At 39.7% G+C, this 21515-nt stretch overlaps 1 protein-coding gene and 1 pseudogene across 2 annotated transcripts in view; both read right to left on the bottom strand.

Annotated features, from left to right (window-relative positions):
* HHIP (hedgehog interacting protein) overlaps window positions 1-16075 on the bottom strand; it is a 102184-nt gene extending 86109 nt beyond the window's left edge. For both annotated transcript variants that reach the window (XM_075265565.1, XM_075265557.1), the window contains exons 1-3: window positions 15649-16075; window positions 5810-6005; window positions 979-1135 (exon numbers count right to left, since the gene is read on the bottom strand). In XM_075265565.1, coding sequence (XP_075121666.1) covers window positions 979-1135; window positions 5810-6005; window positions 15649-15906 — 611 coding nt within the window. In that variant the 5' untranslated portion in view covers window positions 15907-16075. The remainder of the gene's footprint in view (window positions 1-978; window positions 1136-5809; window positions 6006-15648) is intronic.
* Window positions 16076-19288: 3213 nt separating this feature from the next.
* LOC142216945 (uncharacterized) overlaps window positions 19289-21515 on the bottom strand; it is a 63030-nt pseudogene continuing 60803 nt past the window's right edge.

Here is a 21515-nt window from a genome sequence, read left to right as displayed (position 1 = left end):
GTCAAAGAAGTAGAATTAAATAAAAGAAAAAAAAAAATCTGATAACTGACTTTTAGACTAAGGCCCCACTTTGTGGAAACGTAGCTATTTTTTGTTGCAGACTTTGTTGTTTTTTTGAGAATTCACTCTATGGGCCCCCGGGCAAAAGATTGAATTGGGACCCACAAGACTTTAGTTACGTCACTGCTCTCCAATGTAGATAACTGTCCCTGACTGCAGACAAAGTGTGCCAAACTGGAAAATGCCACTCAAGAAATGGCGGGTGGAGATGTGTAGCAGTTAGGGGTAGTTATATAAAGGAGAGAGTGAAGCATCAGCAATGGAGGAAATGCCCCTAAAGCCCTTTCAGCTAATTTGCATGAGAATACAGTGATTTTCATTAAAATTGAGCTGAAATGCAGAATAAAAAATAAATCTTTGGAAAGTGTAGAAGCCGCCCTACAAAGTACTGTCATTAGTTTGATCTCCTATTTTCCTTCTGACAGACTCCCTTTAAACACATTAACCATTTCCTTATTTTCAAAGACAATCAGCAATGACACAAGGGCACTTATATACCATGGTTGTATCTGACTAACGTCTTTGGAGCAGTCATAGCATTGGCAAATAGACTATGTAAAACCATCATGGCAGATCCTTGTGAAACTAGTTGCAGTGGTTACTGCTTACTTGTCCTGTTTTCTTATTTAGAAGAAACGAGCTAAATTAATTTGAGGCTTAATTACAAAAGAAAATCTCTAAACATACTATTGGGAGAGCGCTGTGGGTCGGAAGTACTCTACTAACAACTGGAAAAGCATGACGAGCATCCAAAATATTAAAAAGGCATTTGTTCCCAGGCAATCACATAAACAGCAGATGAGCAAAACATCTGGAGGGCACAGCTGTGGAAAAGCAGGCCAGACTAAGTTAATTTACTGTCAAAACCACAAGAGTTGTCAGTGTTTTTAAGATAAAAGAGATGTTATCGATATGAACCTGCTGATCTCTTCCACTTTGTCATAGTCTTCCCCGTGGTCCAAGTAGTTAGATGCTGGTCCTCGCACTTGTTTCCTTTGAAAGTCTGGAAAGCACAGACCACTGTCCCTCATCCCATGGTAGAAACAGAATTCATCTGCAGTCGTCTGGAGTAAGCCTAAAAGGAATGAAAGACAGATGTTTACTACAAAACAAGTTTTCTACTAGCAATGTTCTTCTCCACTAACTCACCAATCTCGTTGGTTGGCTATTGTGACTCATAGCCCACTATAGATTTAATAGATATTTCTAATGCCAGAACTATATTCTAGCAGACTTTGCATATGACATTACTTAAGAAATAGTGCTAGGATTTCCTCAAGTTAAAAATGGCACAACTAACTAATAATGTGATTAAATGTAAGGTTTAATAGGATTAACATGAAAATAACTGTTTGTAAACAGGACTCTGAGGATTAGTATCAAATGAGATTGATAAAGTTGACTTTTAGTAATCACGATCATATATGAGCATAGAAAGTAGTATGAGACTAAGCTCCCAAGTGTCAGAAATAATAGGAAAGAGATCTTGTCAAACATTAGAATGTGGCCCATGTAACCCACAAATCACTTGATGCAAATAGACTGGGTGTGTGGACTTTGCTGCCGGAGGATTTTCCAATCCTGGTCATGTGAACTGTCACAGATTGGCAGTGGTGCCATTCTTAGAGTGAAAGCCAATGTAACAAAGTCATGAATAAACAACAGGAGGGCAAGCAGGTTTCGGGATGTGCAACAGAATAAAATTTGGATATATGAAGCAAGCCGAGAGTCAGGTCCAGACATACCAGAGTATTCAACAGGCAAGAACATAGTCAGGAATATCCATGAGTCAAAACTGTAAGTAGTATTAGAAGTACCAAGTGAAGTATCCAATGGACAAGACATGAACATAGTCAGTAATTAAGGCAACTTTCAGAACCAGAAGCAATAACAATCCAAACACACAGAAACAAGAAAGGTAACAACACAATAGAGGGCAATCCACTTTAAATAGGCCTGCAGGTCCGAAGTCATCTACAGGCACCAGTTGTCTTAGAAACTTGATGCTTCTATATAGATGACACAGATGTTTGCGACAGAAGACCATGGAGAGAGCAGAAGAAGAAACATCCAGTTGCAGCCACTTGGAGCACAGCATTGGGTCCAGGTGAGGTGAGTAACAGTTCACCTCTCTGCCAAGTACAATTAAACACTGAATGGACACTGGACCGATACGTGGTGTACTGCTTTTTCCAATAAAAGGACATTTTCCATCCATACAAGTTGCTGACAGACCGGATTGTTTTTTTCTTAAACACTGAATAAGTTACGATCGCTATTTTTTCAGAGGCGGACGCATCAAACTTCTGATTGGCGATACTACTTATCAGGGAATTAACCAAAGTAACCTACCGTACTTATGTTTTAAAAACACATGTAAAAAGATCAGATTATAGAATTTTGTGATCTTGAACCAGAGATTTCTGACACAGTATTGTATGCAAACCATTATGAGATCTTCCCAGTATGACATGTACTAACTGACCAGATTTCCCATGAAACATATATGATGCATCAAACTTCCAATGAAGTTTGATTTAGATTCCATTACAGAATAAATTGGACAACATTAGAAGGTGTTACCTCTAAAAGCAGCTTTTGACAAAAGAACCCATACACCCATAAAAATGTTGGTGGATGCCATTGTTGGGGACTGTCCACAATGCTGTTGATATAGGACATGTTTTGGGTTCAGGTTTTACAAGTATCACTGAGGTAGAAGGTGACTTACTGCCAAGTTCTAGCATAATATTGTATTCCTTTGTTCCTAAATTCTTATTCAGTCATGAAATTAGTGAAGGGGCCGTATAAAATAATCTCTACCATTTGTATACTACAATGGAATAATAAAGGAAATCAGTAGTGAAAATAATAATGATAATGAAGACCTCCCAACACAGCATATCTCTGTCACGGGTATCTCTTATTCGAGGCTTTTCATCTAATTATTAGCATCTGACTCTCCGTGATTGTGGAGTGTGTGACCGCTTCCCTCTCTTCTTCTCATACAGAGCAGCATGGCTCTGTCCAGTGCTTGAGTTATGCTTTCATCTGGTTATCCTTCAGAGCAGCCTGGGTGGTCACAGAAAGCACTTGACATCTTGATGCACTTCAGCAGTTTTACATATACACAGCCTTTGTAGAAAAATAAATTTGTCATTCGTCACCACATATGTTGATCTGGGGAGTGAGGTTCCAGCAGCTCTGGCTCCTGTGTTTCTCCATCATTCTCTCAAGCCTTATTCTCCTGAATCACCTTAACCCCTTCAACAAAGCCACTTACGCGTATGTCATCGGCACTGCTGAGTTTTAAATGGTAAACAAGAGCACCTTTTAGGGGACATATAGCATATACCACCACCTGCAGTCCAACTACTTGGGAAGTCCAATGGGATAAATTTATTAAGACCGGTGTATCATACATCATTCTTAATAAACGACATGACTGGTGCAGAGACTGAGCAAAAGTAAATCTACACCAGTTAGAAAACTTGTAATAATATAATAATAAATCTGTTAGACTGAGGAGCAGATGCCGCGACCTATCCAGATCCCCACCCATATTTACAGAATGTGGCTTGTGAGGTGCAATTTGGCGAAAGAAACAGCCTTGCCCCAAATGTGCCTCTCAGTATTATCCATCTATGCCAGCTTTGCCCCAATTTGCTCTTAGACTTTAGAAAAATGTTATATAGACAACTATGAATATATGCCTTGATGTACTGCACTCTCAAGAGATTTGTGTCTAATACTAAGGTATTTGGTTGCATTTTATGATGCATTTCATTCAATTTCACTATGCGGACATCAACAAGGAATATCTCAGACTACTGCTTCCCATACACTGCTACTATGGGGAACAATAACATTACAACTGCCTGGAATGTGGTACGTTTGACTTATCTATTAGTGGAACAATCCAGTTAGAAGTGAATTTTACAATCCATATTCATATACATTAACTACATGTATCTGAATAAGCAACTCAAAGAGAGTTGTTTCTTTAGGTAAATGACTAGGTATCTAGAGGATGAGCGAAAGTGTCAAGACTAGAAGTATCTCACTCAATATCCATATACCTGCTCTTGTACCTGAAGGAGAGCTCTTTTCGTGTGTGAAACAATCATGACAAAAGCAGAGTACACAATCTTTGACTTCTATAGTTTTACCTATTGGGACATAATAAAAAAAAATCTGGTCCTTAAAAGGTGTTAAAATTAGAATACATCACAACAAATTCCACCGTTTCATTATTTACTTAATACAAATGAAAGAATCGAGTGAAATACTAAATACTCCCTTTGAAACATGTACATCCACCTTTATGATCATGGAGTGAATTTGCAGAGATGTCACTTCCTAGGAAAGGGTGAAGGGTTTTGAATGTTTTCCACTTAATAATCTTTCAAACTGTAGAATGATGGACTTCAAATTGTTTGGCAATGACTTAATGGACCTGCCCCAGAATTCTGCTTCTTTAAGATTATTGCTTTCATCTTTCTTTCTTGGCATTGTGTTAGCACACATCTGAATTCTCTAGACTAACAAAGTGCCAAAACGTCTCCTTTCATATAGGTGACAACACTTGCTGATGAACAATTAGGCTACATTCAAACAAAAGAGGTACAAAGTGCCCATGAAAAACATCCAATTTTCATGGCCGTCTTGCACCCAAAGGACACCCATTTTCACGGGTCCTCCGTACATTAAAGAGTAAGGAGGGGTCCATGAAAACGCCCCAAAATAGGACATGACCTGTTTTTTTTCAGCCTGTTGAAATTAATGCTGTCATGTTATAAAAATGGATCTCACACAGCCATTATTTGTGTGAATGAAGCCTTAATCAATGGCATTTGATTTGACATGTTATTAGCAATACCTTAATTCCTATGGAAGCAGTAAGGAATGTGGATTTTGGCCTAGTTTTTGTTAAATAAATAATGACATGGTGTAATGTGTCAAGTGTTCTCATTGTTCATCTGAGGTTGTATTTACCTAATTTTAGACCTTCTAAGAACCAGATTTTTTTTTATTATGTCCTCATATACTGTATAAACCATGGAATAAAAAGAGAATGTACTTTATTTTTCTCATGAATGTATCTGAATAAACATTCATTCAGATTTTTCTACTCTTTTTTTGACTGGATCTCTGAGAGATGACACATAGGTTCACACTTGTGCCTCATATCCATCCGCTGCCAATGCGTGTAAAAAAAAATAACGGTTTGGCCAAAAAAACGATTCAAATGGTTACACAGTTCATGCCACAGTCTGTCTTTTTTGATGGATTCGTCAATGCGTGTCTTTAAAAAAAACTTTCCGTTTGTGACAAATCCATTTTTTTTCCTTCTTCATTCTAAGCATGCGCAGGGGAAAAATAGATTGCAAAATGGACAGAAACAGATTGACGCAGTATCAAAATCAAAGTGACAATTTTTCTTCCATTTCTGAAGAAATGATACTAGTTGAAGCATCATGTTTCTTTCTGTTTCCTCCCTTCTCCCTCTCCCCTCTCCATAGATTTATATTGTAGCAGTCAGTATGAGTAGGAATATTAAGATGGATTCTGAAGAGCTTTTAGAGAAAATATCTCACTTTATGATATTAAAAAGCAAAATTTCATTGTCAATCCTTTGCTAGTGTTTCTCATAGACCACTATGAGTTTCACATATCTCTAGACAGATTTTGAATACAGTATATAGCAATTGCAGTTCACATTTCCTCCAGTTAAACTAAAATAATTTACCTGGTATCTGTCCTCGGCATGTATAGTAGAACTCCTTGCAATAGTCCTTGCACAAGTTGGGGAGCACCAGTTGTCTTTCAAATGTGTCAGTGCTGTCTGGAGCATGGAAGAGATTCTGGGCATGTGGTGAACAGTAGGCACATCTGATTTCTTCCAGGATTTTTGCACATTCTGTATTGTTGGTAACTGAAAATATCTGCAAGTCACAAACCAGAGAAAAATAAGCACATGACGTATTCTTCACTTGGTCAAATATTTAAAGCAGAGCTAACAGAACAATAAACTGATACACATAGGAACATGCTGGTTGCACATTTTTGTAACATGTATCTACCAAACAACTATGTCCATCCAGAATTTGAGGAATTTTAATTTATTTTATTGTCATCTGAATTTCTACAGGCCCAAATGCATTGCAATAGAAAAAGTATATGCATGAGGGTTATATATATGCATGCTTTAAAGTGTTTGATCCTATTTCTGAAATTCCTACCTTGGAATTCTCTCAATAGGGGTTCACCTTTGAGGTTATTTGGCTTTCTGTTTGGGAAGGCTGTTGTTGTTAACTCATTTGTGACTTTATTTTGAAATTTAGGAAGCCCCACAATAAGGGCCCGTTCACATGGACACAGAGGGGGCGGATTATGGCGTGTAATCCACGTCATAATCCGCCCCCTTACAATGGTGGTCTATGAAGAACACTAGTGTTCTTTTTTCCGCTAGCAGCATGTTGCTGTTAGCGGAAAAAAGAAGCGAGCTGCCCTTTCTTCAGGCGGATTCCGCGGCTTGTTGAGCTACGGTGTCCGCCTGGCAGAAGCAACCTTCGGAGTCAGACCATTCATTTGAGCCAACTCCGTAAGGGAAGCCGTGACCGTGACAGTCGTGGCAGGCTCCCCGTGTCACTCTCGGTGCCAAAATCCGCCACCCCATCCCCCATGTGAGCTATACCTTAGAATAAATCTGATAATACCTTTACTTTCTAGAAAAAGTGCACATCTACAATATACATATGAAAAACCATTTAAGGCTAAGTCCCCATGTTGCTGAAACAGCTAATTGCTAATTTTGTTGAATTTTTTTTTTTAGCCAAAGCCAAGAATAGGAATAAGAAATACATAGGAAGTTCTTATACCTCTACCTTCCACTTAAAGGGGTTGGCCACTTTCAGACCAATATTGACAAACAAATGTACAATAGAAAGATATACAATTTTCCAATATACTTTCTGTATCAATTCCTCACAGTTTTCTAGATCTCTGCTTGCTGTCATTCATTCTGTTAGGGGGCGTTCACACTACCGTCGGTGTCCGACATGTAGTGTCCGCTCCTAGTGTCCGCTCAAAATCTGTCACGGACACTAGGAGCGGACACTAGATGTGTCCGTGACACCTGTCATTCACTTTAATGGGCATCGGGTGCGTTCTTTTGCACTCCGTGCCCGTCCTTTCCTGGGCATGCAGGGTTCCTCTGTCCGCTTGAGAAGTCGGACATCTTCTCTTGCGGACAGGAAAGGACGGGCACGGAGTGCAAAAGAACGCACCCGAGGCCCATTAAAGTGAATGACAGGTGTCACGGACACATCTAGTGTCCGCTCCTAGTGTCCGTGACAGATTTTGAGCGGACACTAGGAGCGGACACTACATGTCGGACACCGACGGTAGTGTGAACGCTCCCTTACTTCTAATAGATAAAACTCTGACCATGGTCATGTGATTTACAGTCCATGGTCATGTGATGAGCACACAGGTGCACAGCTGATTACCAGGCAGATGTCTGATTACTGTGCTGTGATTATAACGAGCGGCACCTGTGTCCTAATCACATGACCATCTGACCGCTGATTGTTGAGCGGCGGTCCTGCTAGCGATCAGTCCATTTACCGCTTCTTCTCACTACACAGAATCTTCAATGTGTGGTCCGACAGTGAGGACTTGGTTAATAGACCCCTGATGAATCTCTCCCTTAGAGAGGAAATGCATAGCGTCAAATTATACAGTTATTGATGTCGTACCCACACACGGATAATCTGAACAGTGACCTGGCCGGTGGTACCTCCCTTCTCTGTTGGTGTAGTGTTAGGCCAGTAGCCTCAGAGGGGTGGGGGAGCATCCCATTGGGCTTATAAAGATTTGGTCTTGTTCTTATTTAAATCTGTGGAGTCTTTGGTGCACATCATACGTTGTAACAGGGAGACAGATAGTGCTTTACTGTAGGGCAAATTACTAACAGTGCTACCTCCTTTCCTCACAATCGTTCACTTTTTGTACAGCGGGTATTGGTGTGGGGCATGTTTTTATTACTTTTGTTTGTCATGTTTTAAGTATATCTAATAAAAGTAAAGTTTTATCAATTAGTATTCCTATGATGGATTAGTCAATCGCCCTTCAGTGAATCTTTTTAATAGGAATAATTGTATCCATTCTACAGAGAATTTACATTTAGCCTAAGGCTAAGGCCCCATGTTGTGGAAATGCAGCTTTTTTGTTGCAGATTTTGTTGCAGTTTTTTTCAGCCAAAGCCAAGAAATGGGAAATATATAGGAAGAACTTAGACTTCTGCTCAATCTACTCCTGGCTTTGGGGGTCCAACTACTGAGAGACCCACTGATCACGAGAACAGGGGTGTTTTGCTCCTCATTCATTTGGATACTCTGAATAGGGGATAAATTGCTGAATTAGAAAAAAAATCCCTTTAAGGTATGAAATTATTCCCAAACTATTCAGAAATGTATATGTTTTAATTGTATTTTTTGCAAAAATTATAAAACTGTAAATTCCCACAATCTGGATTTTTGTATTACATTCACACCCAGTAGACCCAGCACAGACCATAATGTCATATTGTAGGATGCTTGGGCTTTGAAACTCCTTTCATATTAAAGCATGTATTTCGATTTTTTTAAGAACACAGGAAGGTTTCATCTAACAGAAAAAAGCTTAGTAGCCTCAACTGCACCATAAGTAGTAAAATTCAAGTATCGAAAAGTAAATATAATTGGAAGAGATAAGTCAGTTCTTGGCAGAATGCAGTTATTTCTATTGAACTGTCAAAGGATATTAATAATGAATGTTGTGGGCAGATAAAAAAATCCTTAAAATGTGAGATGTAGAATGGTGTTCCATAAATTGTCAAAATTCAAGTACACTATTCTTTTTTGCGTTTGTGTCTCTTGCTGTTCCAACACAGCAGGAGTCTAACATTTTGTGCTGTGTGAGGTCTGTGGTGGAATTACCTTTCTGGAAGATTGATAGAGCCATCATTCCAGGTTTGGTTTCAATAAACTAATACTCTCTGTGAAGTCAATTATAACGCCTTAGGGCCCTATTTAACACATGAATTGCTGGAGAGGCATGTAAGACACGCAAGGCTCCTTTGGGACATAGATCTGTCCTTCTTGCTTTCTTTTTTCTTTCTTTTTCTTGTCTTACCACATCAGTCTCAAAGATCAAGAACCTTCTATGAAGTCAATGAACACAGCTAAGTCAATGAAACACAAAGCGGCACAATTGCTCTGTAAGACTTGCCATATTGCCTTTCTCGCTGTAAAGTTTTTATTAGTCCATTTTTTTAAGGTACATGAATGTATGTTGTATGTTTTTTTCAGCTGGTCATAGACATAATGCTTATCTTAAAGAAGCGGTGCTACAAACATTTGGTTTGTAATAGTAATAGTAGTAGAGGTAATTTCCATACTGGGGTTATTTCTGAGTTGTAAACTCCATTCCAGTCATTTACTATATTGCTGGCACTGTCCAACCTCTACAGACTTATGTGCTGAAGTCAGATTATCTATAAATTCCTATGAGATTCACAGTGAGTGTTTCATGAGCAGGAATAAAAAACTGACTTCTGGGCCATATATAACAGCCGATGGGATTCACAGAGTGTCAGTCATATGGAACAATAGTGGACAAGAATGAAGACTATTACTGAAAAATATAGTCACCGGTGTGAAGATTACTTGCAGTACTGTTTACATCATGTACTATGGCTGGGCAATGGATTGAAAAATAACCAAAGTTGAAAGTTATCTCAATTAATCGTTGTGAATTTGGTCACTTTCATTATTTTGCCATCTTGTCTCACGTTGCCAGGGATTAAAGTCATTAAGTGTACAGTGTCCAATCAGGATTGCTGAAATGTGATAACCCAAACCAAATTCAGTGGCATATACATGGAGTATGGCATGTAAATACTGGTTCAATCCTCTAACTGAGACCACACTGTAAGGTGAAATTTTTGAGATCTGCTCACATTGTGCAGTGCTGTGCGGCATTTGCCATTGCTGTGGTGCACTAACAGTGGTGTGGCCCAGGGACTGGAGGCTTAGCCCGACGGCAGTGTTTCCTTGTGGGCACTGCATTGTGGTGGTGGTGGTCACTGTGCAATGCCACTCCCAGTATAGTAGGGACCCACCATGTAGAGATGGCCATGAAGTGGCTAGTGGTCTTATACACCTTGATCAATATGTATACTAAGAACCTTGTATTCATTGTTGTAAATTTTGTTGCAAAGCACAAGATCAATGTAAAATATTAGGATGTGAGGTCCATGTCTTATTCTCTAAAACCCTGGTGCATATATACGGAAATAGGGGGAGGGGTATATAAAAATAATCATTCTTTAATCGTAATTGAGGTAAAATCCTCAATTAATTGTGATTTCCATTTGGGCTATAATCGCCCAGGCTTATCATTTACACTACAAATGAACAAAAAAAAAAAAAAAAAGGTTTTGCCGGAGTGCCACTTTACTCATGAAAACAGTTTTATGATTGTACATAATGATTATTACATTGATGATACTAAAATGATATATTCTGGTCAATGGAAATCTGCCCCCTTGGTCAGAACTCTTACTGTTCCTGTTTCAAAAACTTTCCCGATGAGAATTCCAGTTTTAAAGAAATAGCAATATTATTTGTGGCCCAATTTTTAGCCGTCAACCCAATATTTTTTTATTCAGTAGAATTTTCTCAAGTGTAAATTAATCCTAAAGCTCATCAGCCATTATTGTACAGTAGGTTTCTCTCTCTAGTGTAGACAATGCAACCAAATGTATGTTTTCAGTGCAGATATACATGCTTGAAATAGCGTCAATAACTCGAATTGTCTTTGTTTACTGTGAAACTAATCGGACTGTGATCTGTTTGTGCAATGAATCTCTTCTTTCAATCCTTGTTAACACACTTGTATACATACTGTGTACATCGTTGCCAGTGTAAACTTACTCTAGTGTTTTTATCATTTTAGATAACTTTTTATAACATTTTATACATATACCGTCATATGCTGATCTGTTGATCACTTGAAAGCTTAGACCCTAATCAACATCTAGAAGTTACATCTAGAAGTTGACATGATCTTTCATTTCTATTGGCCCAAGTTCACATTTTCTAACAAAACGATGGTAATGTTTGGCGGGTTGTGTCCATTTCCTATGTATATATTAATCTGTGAACCTGAACTGTAGTATTAAAGAGTTCAAATTCAATTTTAAGTGTTTAGGTAAATACATTATAATACCCTGGTGGCTTTAACAAAAGCGTCTAGGAGACATTGTTTGTTTAGTCATGAGACGGACAAAAAAGCTTTTGTCTCTAAAGAGCTAAAGCAAACAGATGATTGTGAAGAAACACACTTTAGGAACCATATTCAAACAACTATTGACAGGCTTGGCTATGAAACTGCTAGGACTAGGTGTTAGGTGAACCAATAAACAGGGTTGGTTTGGCTGTCAAAGGATTATACACATATGGAAACCATCAAGACAAGAATCCAATCTTACTATCAGTTTTTTCTTATTTCACCCAGAAATGGGGTGTCAACAAAAGGATACCCTTCCATAACCTTCGTACATTACACAACTGCATTAGCTCTTCCAATGATGGTTTAATCTAACTAGTTATCCAGCTTGTCATTATCTATGGGACTGAGGACTTTAGGGGATAATTGGGTCCAACCACCTTCTTGGACTATGTATCAATTATATACTTTATTGACTATCCTACAATAAATCCCAAAAGCCCATTGATTTTTGTAGAGACACAGAATACAAAAGAATTGTAAGCTCCAATGTTGGAAAAAAAAGAATAAGGGATTAGGGCATGAATCTACACATGCTTAAAACCATCTGTTTGCAGTACATTTCAATCACAGCCTAACCTCAGTGGTCCTGGAACACTATAAACATGGAGCTTTACCCATGCCTGGAATCATAAATTGCTCCTGGTCACTGGAGAATAATGGACAAACTGACACTAAAACCTGCAGCAAGACAGTTCTCACTCATCTGGGATAAGAAAAGGGGCCTGGCCCAAATTCTCCCTGAAAAGGCAAGAACATTTGGACAGAGCGCAGGGGCTGAAGGAGAATGATGTTCTCCAGTTTCACCCATTAGTGAACCAACTAACAAACACAATGGTGTTGTTATTCTTTTGCCATAAGCAACAAGACTCTGTGTGTGGGCAGCAGTTTAGTGAGGAGGAGGAGAAGTCGACCCCTTTTTGTCCTATTGATTTTGTTCTATTTGCATGACTTGAGCAAATTAAATGATGCAATATGGCTTTTTGTTACAAAACAAAGTGAAAGATACCACCCAGACACATATGTTGATTCGTAGAAGCTGTTTACATGAGAATAGAATGAAATCTACCGTGAACTAAGCATAAAAATTCGATTCAGCAATGGCCATTTTTCTTTACTGTGCTTGGGCCAGAAAGGCTGAAACACAAGTTTTCCAAGAGTCTCTCAGGCCTTGACAACAACATACTTGCCACTGAAGAATTCTTAATTAAACTAAAACCAGAGTAAGGAAAAAGGGACACCTGATGGTTTATTTCACGTGCATTGATTCTTAATGGAATGATTCGTTAACGCCAATGCACAATACAAAGGGCACATTTAACACATTCACCATCCAAGAGTCTTCCAGTCAATGCCTTAAACTGATTCAAACCTCAACGAGGCAAAGGCTCACATTCAAAATCTTATCGTTGAAGACTAGCTAGTCCAATATGGCCAGCGGCATATGTGTCATACTAGGATGAATGATGCTATTTAGGCTAGGGCTACGTGGCGACTTTGGTTGGGCCAAAGACAGTAACGTTGTGCTGCCTTAACTGCAAGCAAAGAAAGTCAGTCGCACTTTTACTTGTAAACTGCTGTGACCATGGTCAAGGGTGCACTTGTACAGGGCCTTATGGTAGTGTGGATCCCACGGAAGAGGCCTACATATAAAGTGCTGCCCCGACTCCAACACCGTGTCCTATGGTAACAGCCCCAGCCCCATCCATTAAGCTTTGACGTCTTGTGTGTCTTTTTGTCTCTGTAACTTCTAAGCTGCAACACAATTGCACCTTAAATGTAACATGAGACTGAAACTTGTTTTTCACAAAACAATATAAAATGACTATCAAGCAGAGATACAATGTACCTTTTTATTCTCGTGGTTCTATGGTAAGACCACATAGTTATTCTATGGACATCATGTCACAGCTCACAAGCACTTAGCTTTGCAAGGCAGCACACTAAAGCCAATAAAGGAGTGACATTAAGCTCTATGATATCACTAGCCAACAGACCTAAGGTCAGGTTTAGCACCGTGTGACTCTTCAACTATTGTTTAACATACACCACAACAATGACCTGGATAGAGAAGCAAGCTGCTAGGATTAATAGCACACAAAATACATCTGAACCACAACCTAAGATGTCACACTTGCTGCAGAGGATTCAACACGAACCATGTAAAAGTTATAGACTATATAACTCAGACAAAGCGATGGCCAAATACTGCAAACAAGCTTATTCCCGACATCAGATATCAATGATCACTCATTGCTTTTCAGACTTGAGACAGCCAAGATCTCATAAACTTTGCAGAAAGTGTAGGAAGCTATGAACGTGTCAAGATAAACATCTTCACCAGCATCTATTTTCTACTTGAAAATTTGGCTTGTAGCGAGATCTTTTCTGTGTGGTCTGTAACATGAGGCTTGTTTGCAAGGATGTCTCTGTCCATGGTATGGGTACGATGTAGCGGAGGTACAATGCCTGAGCATCTGAGGTAATCGCTATAGCAACAACAAAACACAAAACAACCATCTCATTTATACGCCAATGTCCAGCCCTGGTAATACCGCCATGCACACATTGGTTTCTGTCTCAGGGACAATATTTACATGACATTGACTTAATGTATTTATCAAGTACTTATTTGGGAATGTGGAAAGACAACATTCTAAACTCATAGACGTATACAGCAGATATATGGCCCCGCTTCACACTTCTATTTATGTACCTTAAGACATGTGCCCCCCGCTTTTATAGAATTTATTACGACATATACATTCCCACCCACTCTGTGTATAAACAGTATTCTGCTTACCTATATTTACACACACTAATACAACTTTTCCTCTGTATGTGTATACATAGTATAGATCTAAACATATACAGGGTATATTTACTGGAAATAAATGCATACATACACGCATCCTTTCCCTCCATCTTATAAACACCATTAAAAGGTACACACATGGTAACACAAACACCATAGACATGTGTATACAAACTTACACATACCACCTCACTGTTAACCCCTTATATACTCTAAATGGAAATTTTGACATTACAATGGCAAGACACAGGGAGGGTTGAATGGCTGACCAGTTAATAAGACTACCCATAGTAAGTTGTAATCTGCTGCGACTAGTCTGATATATCCTAAACCATTGGTAGCATGTATTACGTTTACATCAAAGATGAGCTTTTTGTACCACTGGCAATGAATTGGAACACAACAGACATGGCATTGATTCATTCATAATGTCACCTCTGTCTTTTGATGGGTGATAAGCTGCCATGTATCAGCCACATACATGCCCCATTATATATACTGGGAAGCTATAGACAGCACAAACATTTGTCTCAGATTTGTTGTTACATATTATATATTAGTTTTATTAGTATACTTGGCTGTCACAAATAACAGAATAGATGTGAGATAGTCACATAGTGGGGTGTCACACCGATGAGCAAACAACAGGTTATACATAAATTATACATTTCAATATGCTTTTAGTGTGTGTTTAAAGTCTAAAGAAAATGAGCCACAGACGAATCCTAGAAAAGTTTAAGAAGTATAGACGAGCCCTTACATTTCAGGTTAGGTGTAGTATTGGAGGACTGTGCCTGCCTGCTTGCCTCACATGTGATGCTCTGGAGCCTCTTAGTGTCAAGAGCTGTTAGCACACATGGTGAAGTTCTGAAAGCATAATCTACATAGAGGTTATCCCTCATCTACAACCTGCGGCGCACATGTGCTGGCTACTATAGAACTACAAATACCAGCGTAGCCTCATTCAGGCTTTTACCATCTTCTGTAAATACTTAGGTTTAATCTGTTCCATGTATGATCCATATAGCGGGATATAAACAAAAGCTTTAAGAAGGAGTTCTGCATGTGGCTTTAATTCATCCATCGGCCATGAGGCAGACAACCTGTGGCTCCATCAGCCCTACTGGGTCATGCTGACAAGTGTTGAACTACAATGCTCAGCAGGTAATATTTTCTAGATCACTGGTGTTACCCATATTTTATTTGGTTTTAAGACTTTATCGTAAATGATCCGTCTATTCCAAAATTGCAGGTGATGGCGGCAGAACACCAGACATGTATACCCAGGTACAGAAACCTTCTGATAACTAAATGAAAATCTAATGCAGACACCTGCACACACCAACCCCCACTCTAAACACGTGTGCTCCATCCAGCTGTGCCAACCTGCAGCTTACCACAATGTCTGCGCCTTTAGAGGTCAGATGCTTGCTGCTTACCTTGGGATCTATATGCATGCCTGTGCTCTCAGGTTTTGGGCAGCAGGAGAGCCGGGGATAGAGTCCTCTACATCCAGCTCCCCCCAGGTCCAGGCTCTGTAACTTCCTGTGTCTCTTTTTCACACGTTTTGGGGGGTTACCATTCAGGCACCTTCTCCTCCTGAGCCCAGAGTCACTCTTCTCCCCATATTTAGCTTCACACTCCAGAAGCAGCAGCAAAGCAGCTCCCCAAAGTATCATCCACTGGAACATCAGCATCTTCTTTCCTGCACAGTCCACAAGAGAGTGGTGAGCAGCAGACCAGGTGTCCTGAGTGCAGGTAGGGCAGGACTCGCTGCTGTAGGATGGGATGTGTCTAGAGTTTGGCACAGTGCTGGAATGCTCTCTCCTCTACAGCTGCCTGGGACTGTGCTGCTCTCACATCTCCTCGGGGCTCTCATGTTTCGCTCCTCTTTTTGCTTCTTTTTAAGTGGAGCACAAGGAGGTGCTGCCACCCCACGCCCCTGACGTCACTGCCCCCTGTACACACGCCAGGCACCAGAGTGGGGATGGGGCTGGAATTTGTATACATAGCTGCTGGGCTGCCCATCATAACTCTGCAAACTCACTCACATGCTGGACACAGCTCTGTGTGACCAGAGCAACTTGTGCTGGAGGATGCTGGAGCTCATGGCTGGATGCAGCAAGGGAGAAGTCAATATTATGTAGTAGGGCTACCTATTAGTAATCTTATATAGTCACAGAAAACAGTTCATTCTCCTGTAGCCGACAATTCTGTGTGGATCTGATTCCGGATCCAGTTATGGTGTTTGATAAAATGCAATTATGTCACAGTTCACACATTGCAGATAATTGCTCTTTTCTCAATACAGAATCTGAATATCAGCCAAAAAAGTAGTACAGTACATGAAAGTTGACGAAACCCCTTACACGTGTCATAGAAAAATCTGTATTTCTATGTATCTACCTGAATTTTTACTATATTTCAATATCTCTTGACTCCTACCTAGCAATGAAGCTGATCTCAAAGGATTACCATGTACTTATTTAAAATATTGGGCTACCTCTAAATTTCAATCACCGATAAAGATGGCCAAAAAATAATAAAAATTCAAAACTTTAATGATATGCAATAAAACATAAGATCCCAAGTTAATATCCCATAAAATATGATAATGAATAATTGAAAACTCCTACGTCCCACACCAAGGATATATCTATACAGGATAACAGGGTGTGTAGAAGAATCACAGCTTTTGTGATCATTTACAGCCGTGTTTCTAAACTTTAGGTCTCAGTTTTGTAAAGACTGTTACTGCATTTCTAATATAAGTGATAATCGCTGGGTGCCCCAGTTGACCACACACAAGAGATTGAATGATATTAAAGTGTGACACAATGATATTCCGTGGCCTGAGTATGGCAGTCGTCTGATACATAAATATACTATAAACTGCTTCAGTGCTCAGGGTTTATGTATGTCCTCGATAGTTGTCTGCGATGATGGATTTTGAAAAATTCATACACAATGGTTTATATCCCTGCTAGTGCACCGGTGTAGCGTGATTTGTATCAGCAGTCTAGTATATCCAACTGCAAGTTACAGCAGAATGTTCATCTCAGTATGCCCTAAACCAGTGTTCCATGGCTCAACGCGTTTCCTCCGACATATACCTAAGTCGGGTTTATCAGGAAACCATGTAACAGCCAACAAATGTAGATGGTTGCAGTAAAAACTGATGGATATAGATATTTAAAAATGCAGTCATCTGTAGAGTGCCATAGCAAGTTCTTTTATACCTAGGACTAAAGATTTGCCTATCTGTCAGCGCACTTGACTCATCCTAGCAGAGGTGTACCTTCCGACCCTGCCGCCTAGCTCCTGATTGGAGAGTCACTGCGAGATAGATTGATATGGTAACAGGACGCTATACCACCTCCCATAAACTCCTGTGGGCTAAATATGATAGACCAACCCTACATTAGAGTAGGCAGAAAAACACAGTGCAAACACCATGTGGATGAATAGGTATGTTAGCAACTTACCATGGTATATCCCTTCAAATTGTTAGCAATGCATGAATCATGATATAAAAATCTCAAGAAGCCTAGTAATTCGGAAAACTGACATGTCTCATTATTTTTATCCACCAAAGGCTGTAGTAGAGTTCGTATACATCGCCATCTCCCTTAAGGATTGTAGAATATAGATACATAAAAATATGATGTTAAGGCTATGGGGAACTAAAATTGGAAACAGGGTATCCTAAAGGTAATAAATGGCACTAGACAGCCACTATACATACATATATTGCTTCTCATACCCTAGAGATAAAACCACCTTCCATTAATTATATGCATGCAGAAGATACACAGGTAGGTGACTGGAGCCATATTAATATACCGATCAAATGTCCTAGGGCACCAATCCCTAAACCCACCAATGTATCTGCATTTTGAATATATCTAAACCATACCCAAGTCTACCCATGAACCATGTTTCAAAGATATAGTGTCATAGATAGTATGACATTCTAAATGAATGTACTTAGAATATCAACCTCACCTTTAGTATATGTTACCCATAGGTGGAAGAATATCTGGCCTGGGGGTTCTCAAAAATCCCCAAGTAAAGTACTACAGCTACTTATATAATCTTATCATCATGTATGTCACATAGCCACTCTTATCTGAATCCCCCTAGCAATAGTTGGTATACTATTTACCGCTAATGGCAGCAATACAGTCTTACATTGGGGTAACAACCAAGAAGTAAAGGTAGTTAAAGCGTAAATATAAAAGAAAGAGGAACAAGGAAGGAATATAAAATAAAAATCAAGAAGAGGGAATTGTACTAAGAAGTTGGAGGGGAAAAATAATCTAAATGATAGGAGAAATCTGCCTGAATGGAAGAGGTGAAAGAGATGACCTCATTCAGTCCTGCTGGTTTGACACATTGGTGCCTACAGGTCCATTGGGGAAGTTTCTGTGCAGCCACATATCAGGACTCTTTACTGGGGTACGATAACTGTGTATAAGCCTGTCCCCTAGGTTCCTACCTCTTCTAAATGTGATAGGAGGTCTATTTGTAATATGATTGTGTAGGTTATTGTCCAACAGTAAGATTTTCCAAAAGGAATGAAGAATTTTCTTAATATCCTGGTTCTTTGCGTCAAATGTTCCAATGAATCTAATAAGCCTTTCACTGTCTTTAGATCCAGCTGGGATCAAAAGACCCTTACTGTTTTTTGATGTACAGTGTCTATGTGCTTGTGTAATTACCCCTGATGGATACCCTCTCTGCTTAAATCTGTACTCAAGATCTTTGGCCTTCAGGCTAAATTCTCCCAAATTTGAACACTTCCTCTTCATTCTGAGGAACTATCCTTTAGGAATGCCTTTTATCAAAGGCTCAGGGTGAAAACTATTCTACATCAACAGACTACTGGATGCTGTAGATTTTCAAAAGACGTGGTGCTAATACATTAATTCTTATTGATCTTGATGTGTAAATCTAGAAACGAGATAACTGACTCCTGAATTTCCACTGTAAGTTTCAGATTCACTTCATTTATATTGGGGGCCTCTACAAATGACCAGAAGGTTGTAGACGTGTTACTCCAAAAAAGCCACAATAATATTAACGTTTCCACATTTCCATTTCTTCTGAAAAGACCAGGCGCTTCTCCCACCAGCCCAGTAACAGGTTTGCATATTTGGGGGCTGCGGGGCTTCCCATTGCTGTTTCCTGAAGCTGGTGGAAGACATGCCCATTAAAGATGAAGTAATTTTCTACAAAATGAAGTACATTAGTTGGAGTAAAAAGTTATTGTGGTCAGCAAGCTGGTTACCCTTCATGATGACGAAGTGCCGCACAACTCCACACCCCAAATTGTGGGAAATGGAGCTGTATAATGTCTCCATATCCAAACTTGGCACTTTGGTGCCAAGGGGAACGTTAGATCCTCAAGATGTCTCAAGATGTCCATGGTGTCCTGGACATAGGAAGGCAATGCCAGAACAATAGGTGGTAATATGATGTCAACATATGTACTTATATTCTGTGTCACATTCCGTATCCCTGAGAACAGAGGAGTAACTACCAGGGTAGCAGCAGATACCACTGCAGATTAAATTTTTTTTTTAAAAAAAAAATAGGCCTTTGCCTGCTGGAATAACTACGGGTCCTATTTACTTACCAACCCTGGGTCCTGCTCACGGCACCAGCGCTTCCCCTTCTAAGGAGGCAGCTGTGAGCAAGAGTCAGGATCAGTAATCGAGGCCGCAGGCCCCACGAACCCCACAAACACTATCATTATACTGGCAGGGTTAGGAGAGGTGAGGGGGCATAAAAAACACAGTTCTTACCTCTCCTGGCTCCGGAAGGCTTCAGGCCTACTTTGTGACGTGGGCCGGGCTTGCATCCTTATGCATTGCAACGCAAGCCTCAGCTCAAGTGATGTCCGGTCCATATTGAAGATGGCTGACATCTGTGGAAAGTGTGCCAGAGCTTAGGAGAGGTAAGTAACAGTATTTTTTATTTTGTATCCTTCCTTGGGTCTCCGATTATTATACTCTGGGGTCTGGAGTATAATAATTGTTCATGAGTGGTCTTCTATGGGGCATCATACTGTGTGCAGGGGCCACTATGGGAAATGCTACTGTGTGCAGGGGCCACTATGGGGAATAAGACTGTGTGCAGGGGCTACTATGAGGCACAATACTGTGTGCAGGGGCCACTATGGGGGAGAACCATGTCAAATGTTTGCCACGGGCCCCTAACATTCCTAGTTACACCCCTGCCCGAGACTATTGGACGCCATTTAAGAGGATCCATCCCTTTATGCACCTTGGGCAGGGCATAGATGGTGGCAATCTGTGCATGTTCAGGTTTTATAAAATGGTACTCTTGGTGATGAGTCCAGTCTCCAATGCTCCTTGAAGAATCCCGCTCAATTCTTCTACAAATTCTTCTACAAATATATCAGTCTGGCCCACTTCTATAATTCTGTAAGAACCTTGTTGTGCTAAAATATCATTGCACATTTGGATATAAAGGGATGATCCAATAAGATCCCATTCCCCCCTTTATCCGAGGGTTTAATAATGATTATGTTTGCAGACCTAACATCATAGACGCAGATATAGATATGTTCTTAGTAGTCGACATAGGGGTTTTGAACTGTTTATTAACATATTTTATGGGGAGAAGGTACTGCTAAGACTAAAACAGAGTCTGAAGGGGCTGAGTACATTAAAAAAGATTCCCATCAGAACATCTGCAGTCAACCAAATAGCCAACGAGTAGTTAGCTGTTTAACCCCTCTATCTCCATCCCTTTAATCCTTGTTTGTGAATCCACTTTGGAAATTTAGACAAGGTTCTGGAGATATAGGTATTATATGATATTAACTTTATACCTCGGATCTTATCTTTTAATGCATATCAATAAAGTTTAGAATTTTTATTAGTTTTTGGCCCTCTTTCTTGGTGATTGAACCTTTCCTAATGGTACAGGACTCCTTGGTGATACCTCTAACTTTCAGTTGATCTCGTCCTCCAGGTTGACAGATGTTTTTCAGCCTTATTTGCTCAATTCCAGTGGGCGTATTTTTATTGTGTGTTGCCCATGGGCACAGTGGACTGCAGAATGAGATCACATGGACTCATGCTATTTTGTAGGCTGATGGTATTTTACATCTTTGTGTGACTAAAACTAATATAGAGGGAACCTGATTAAGACTAAGGCTGATATAGGGGGACTCTGATTGGATGACTCTCTTTAAAATTGTGAAATTTGTAGGAGAAAAGTAAAACGGACCTATTAGCTCTAGTAACTAGTCTTTTTTTAGTAAATACTTGCATTT

The sequence above is a fragment of the Leptodactylus fuscus genome, chromosome 1 (assembly GCF_031893055.1).
Source record: "Leptodactylus fuscus isolate aLepFus1 chromosome 1, aLepFus1.hap2, whole genome shotgun sequence".
NCBI classification, from domain to species: Eukaryota; Metazoa; Chordata; class Amphibia; order Anura; family Leptodactylidae; genus Leptodactylus; species Leptodactylus fuscus.
The sequence above is the reverse complement of the archived record's forward strand: the minus strand, read 5'-3'. Positions and strand labels throughout refer to the sequence as shown.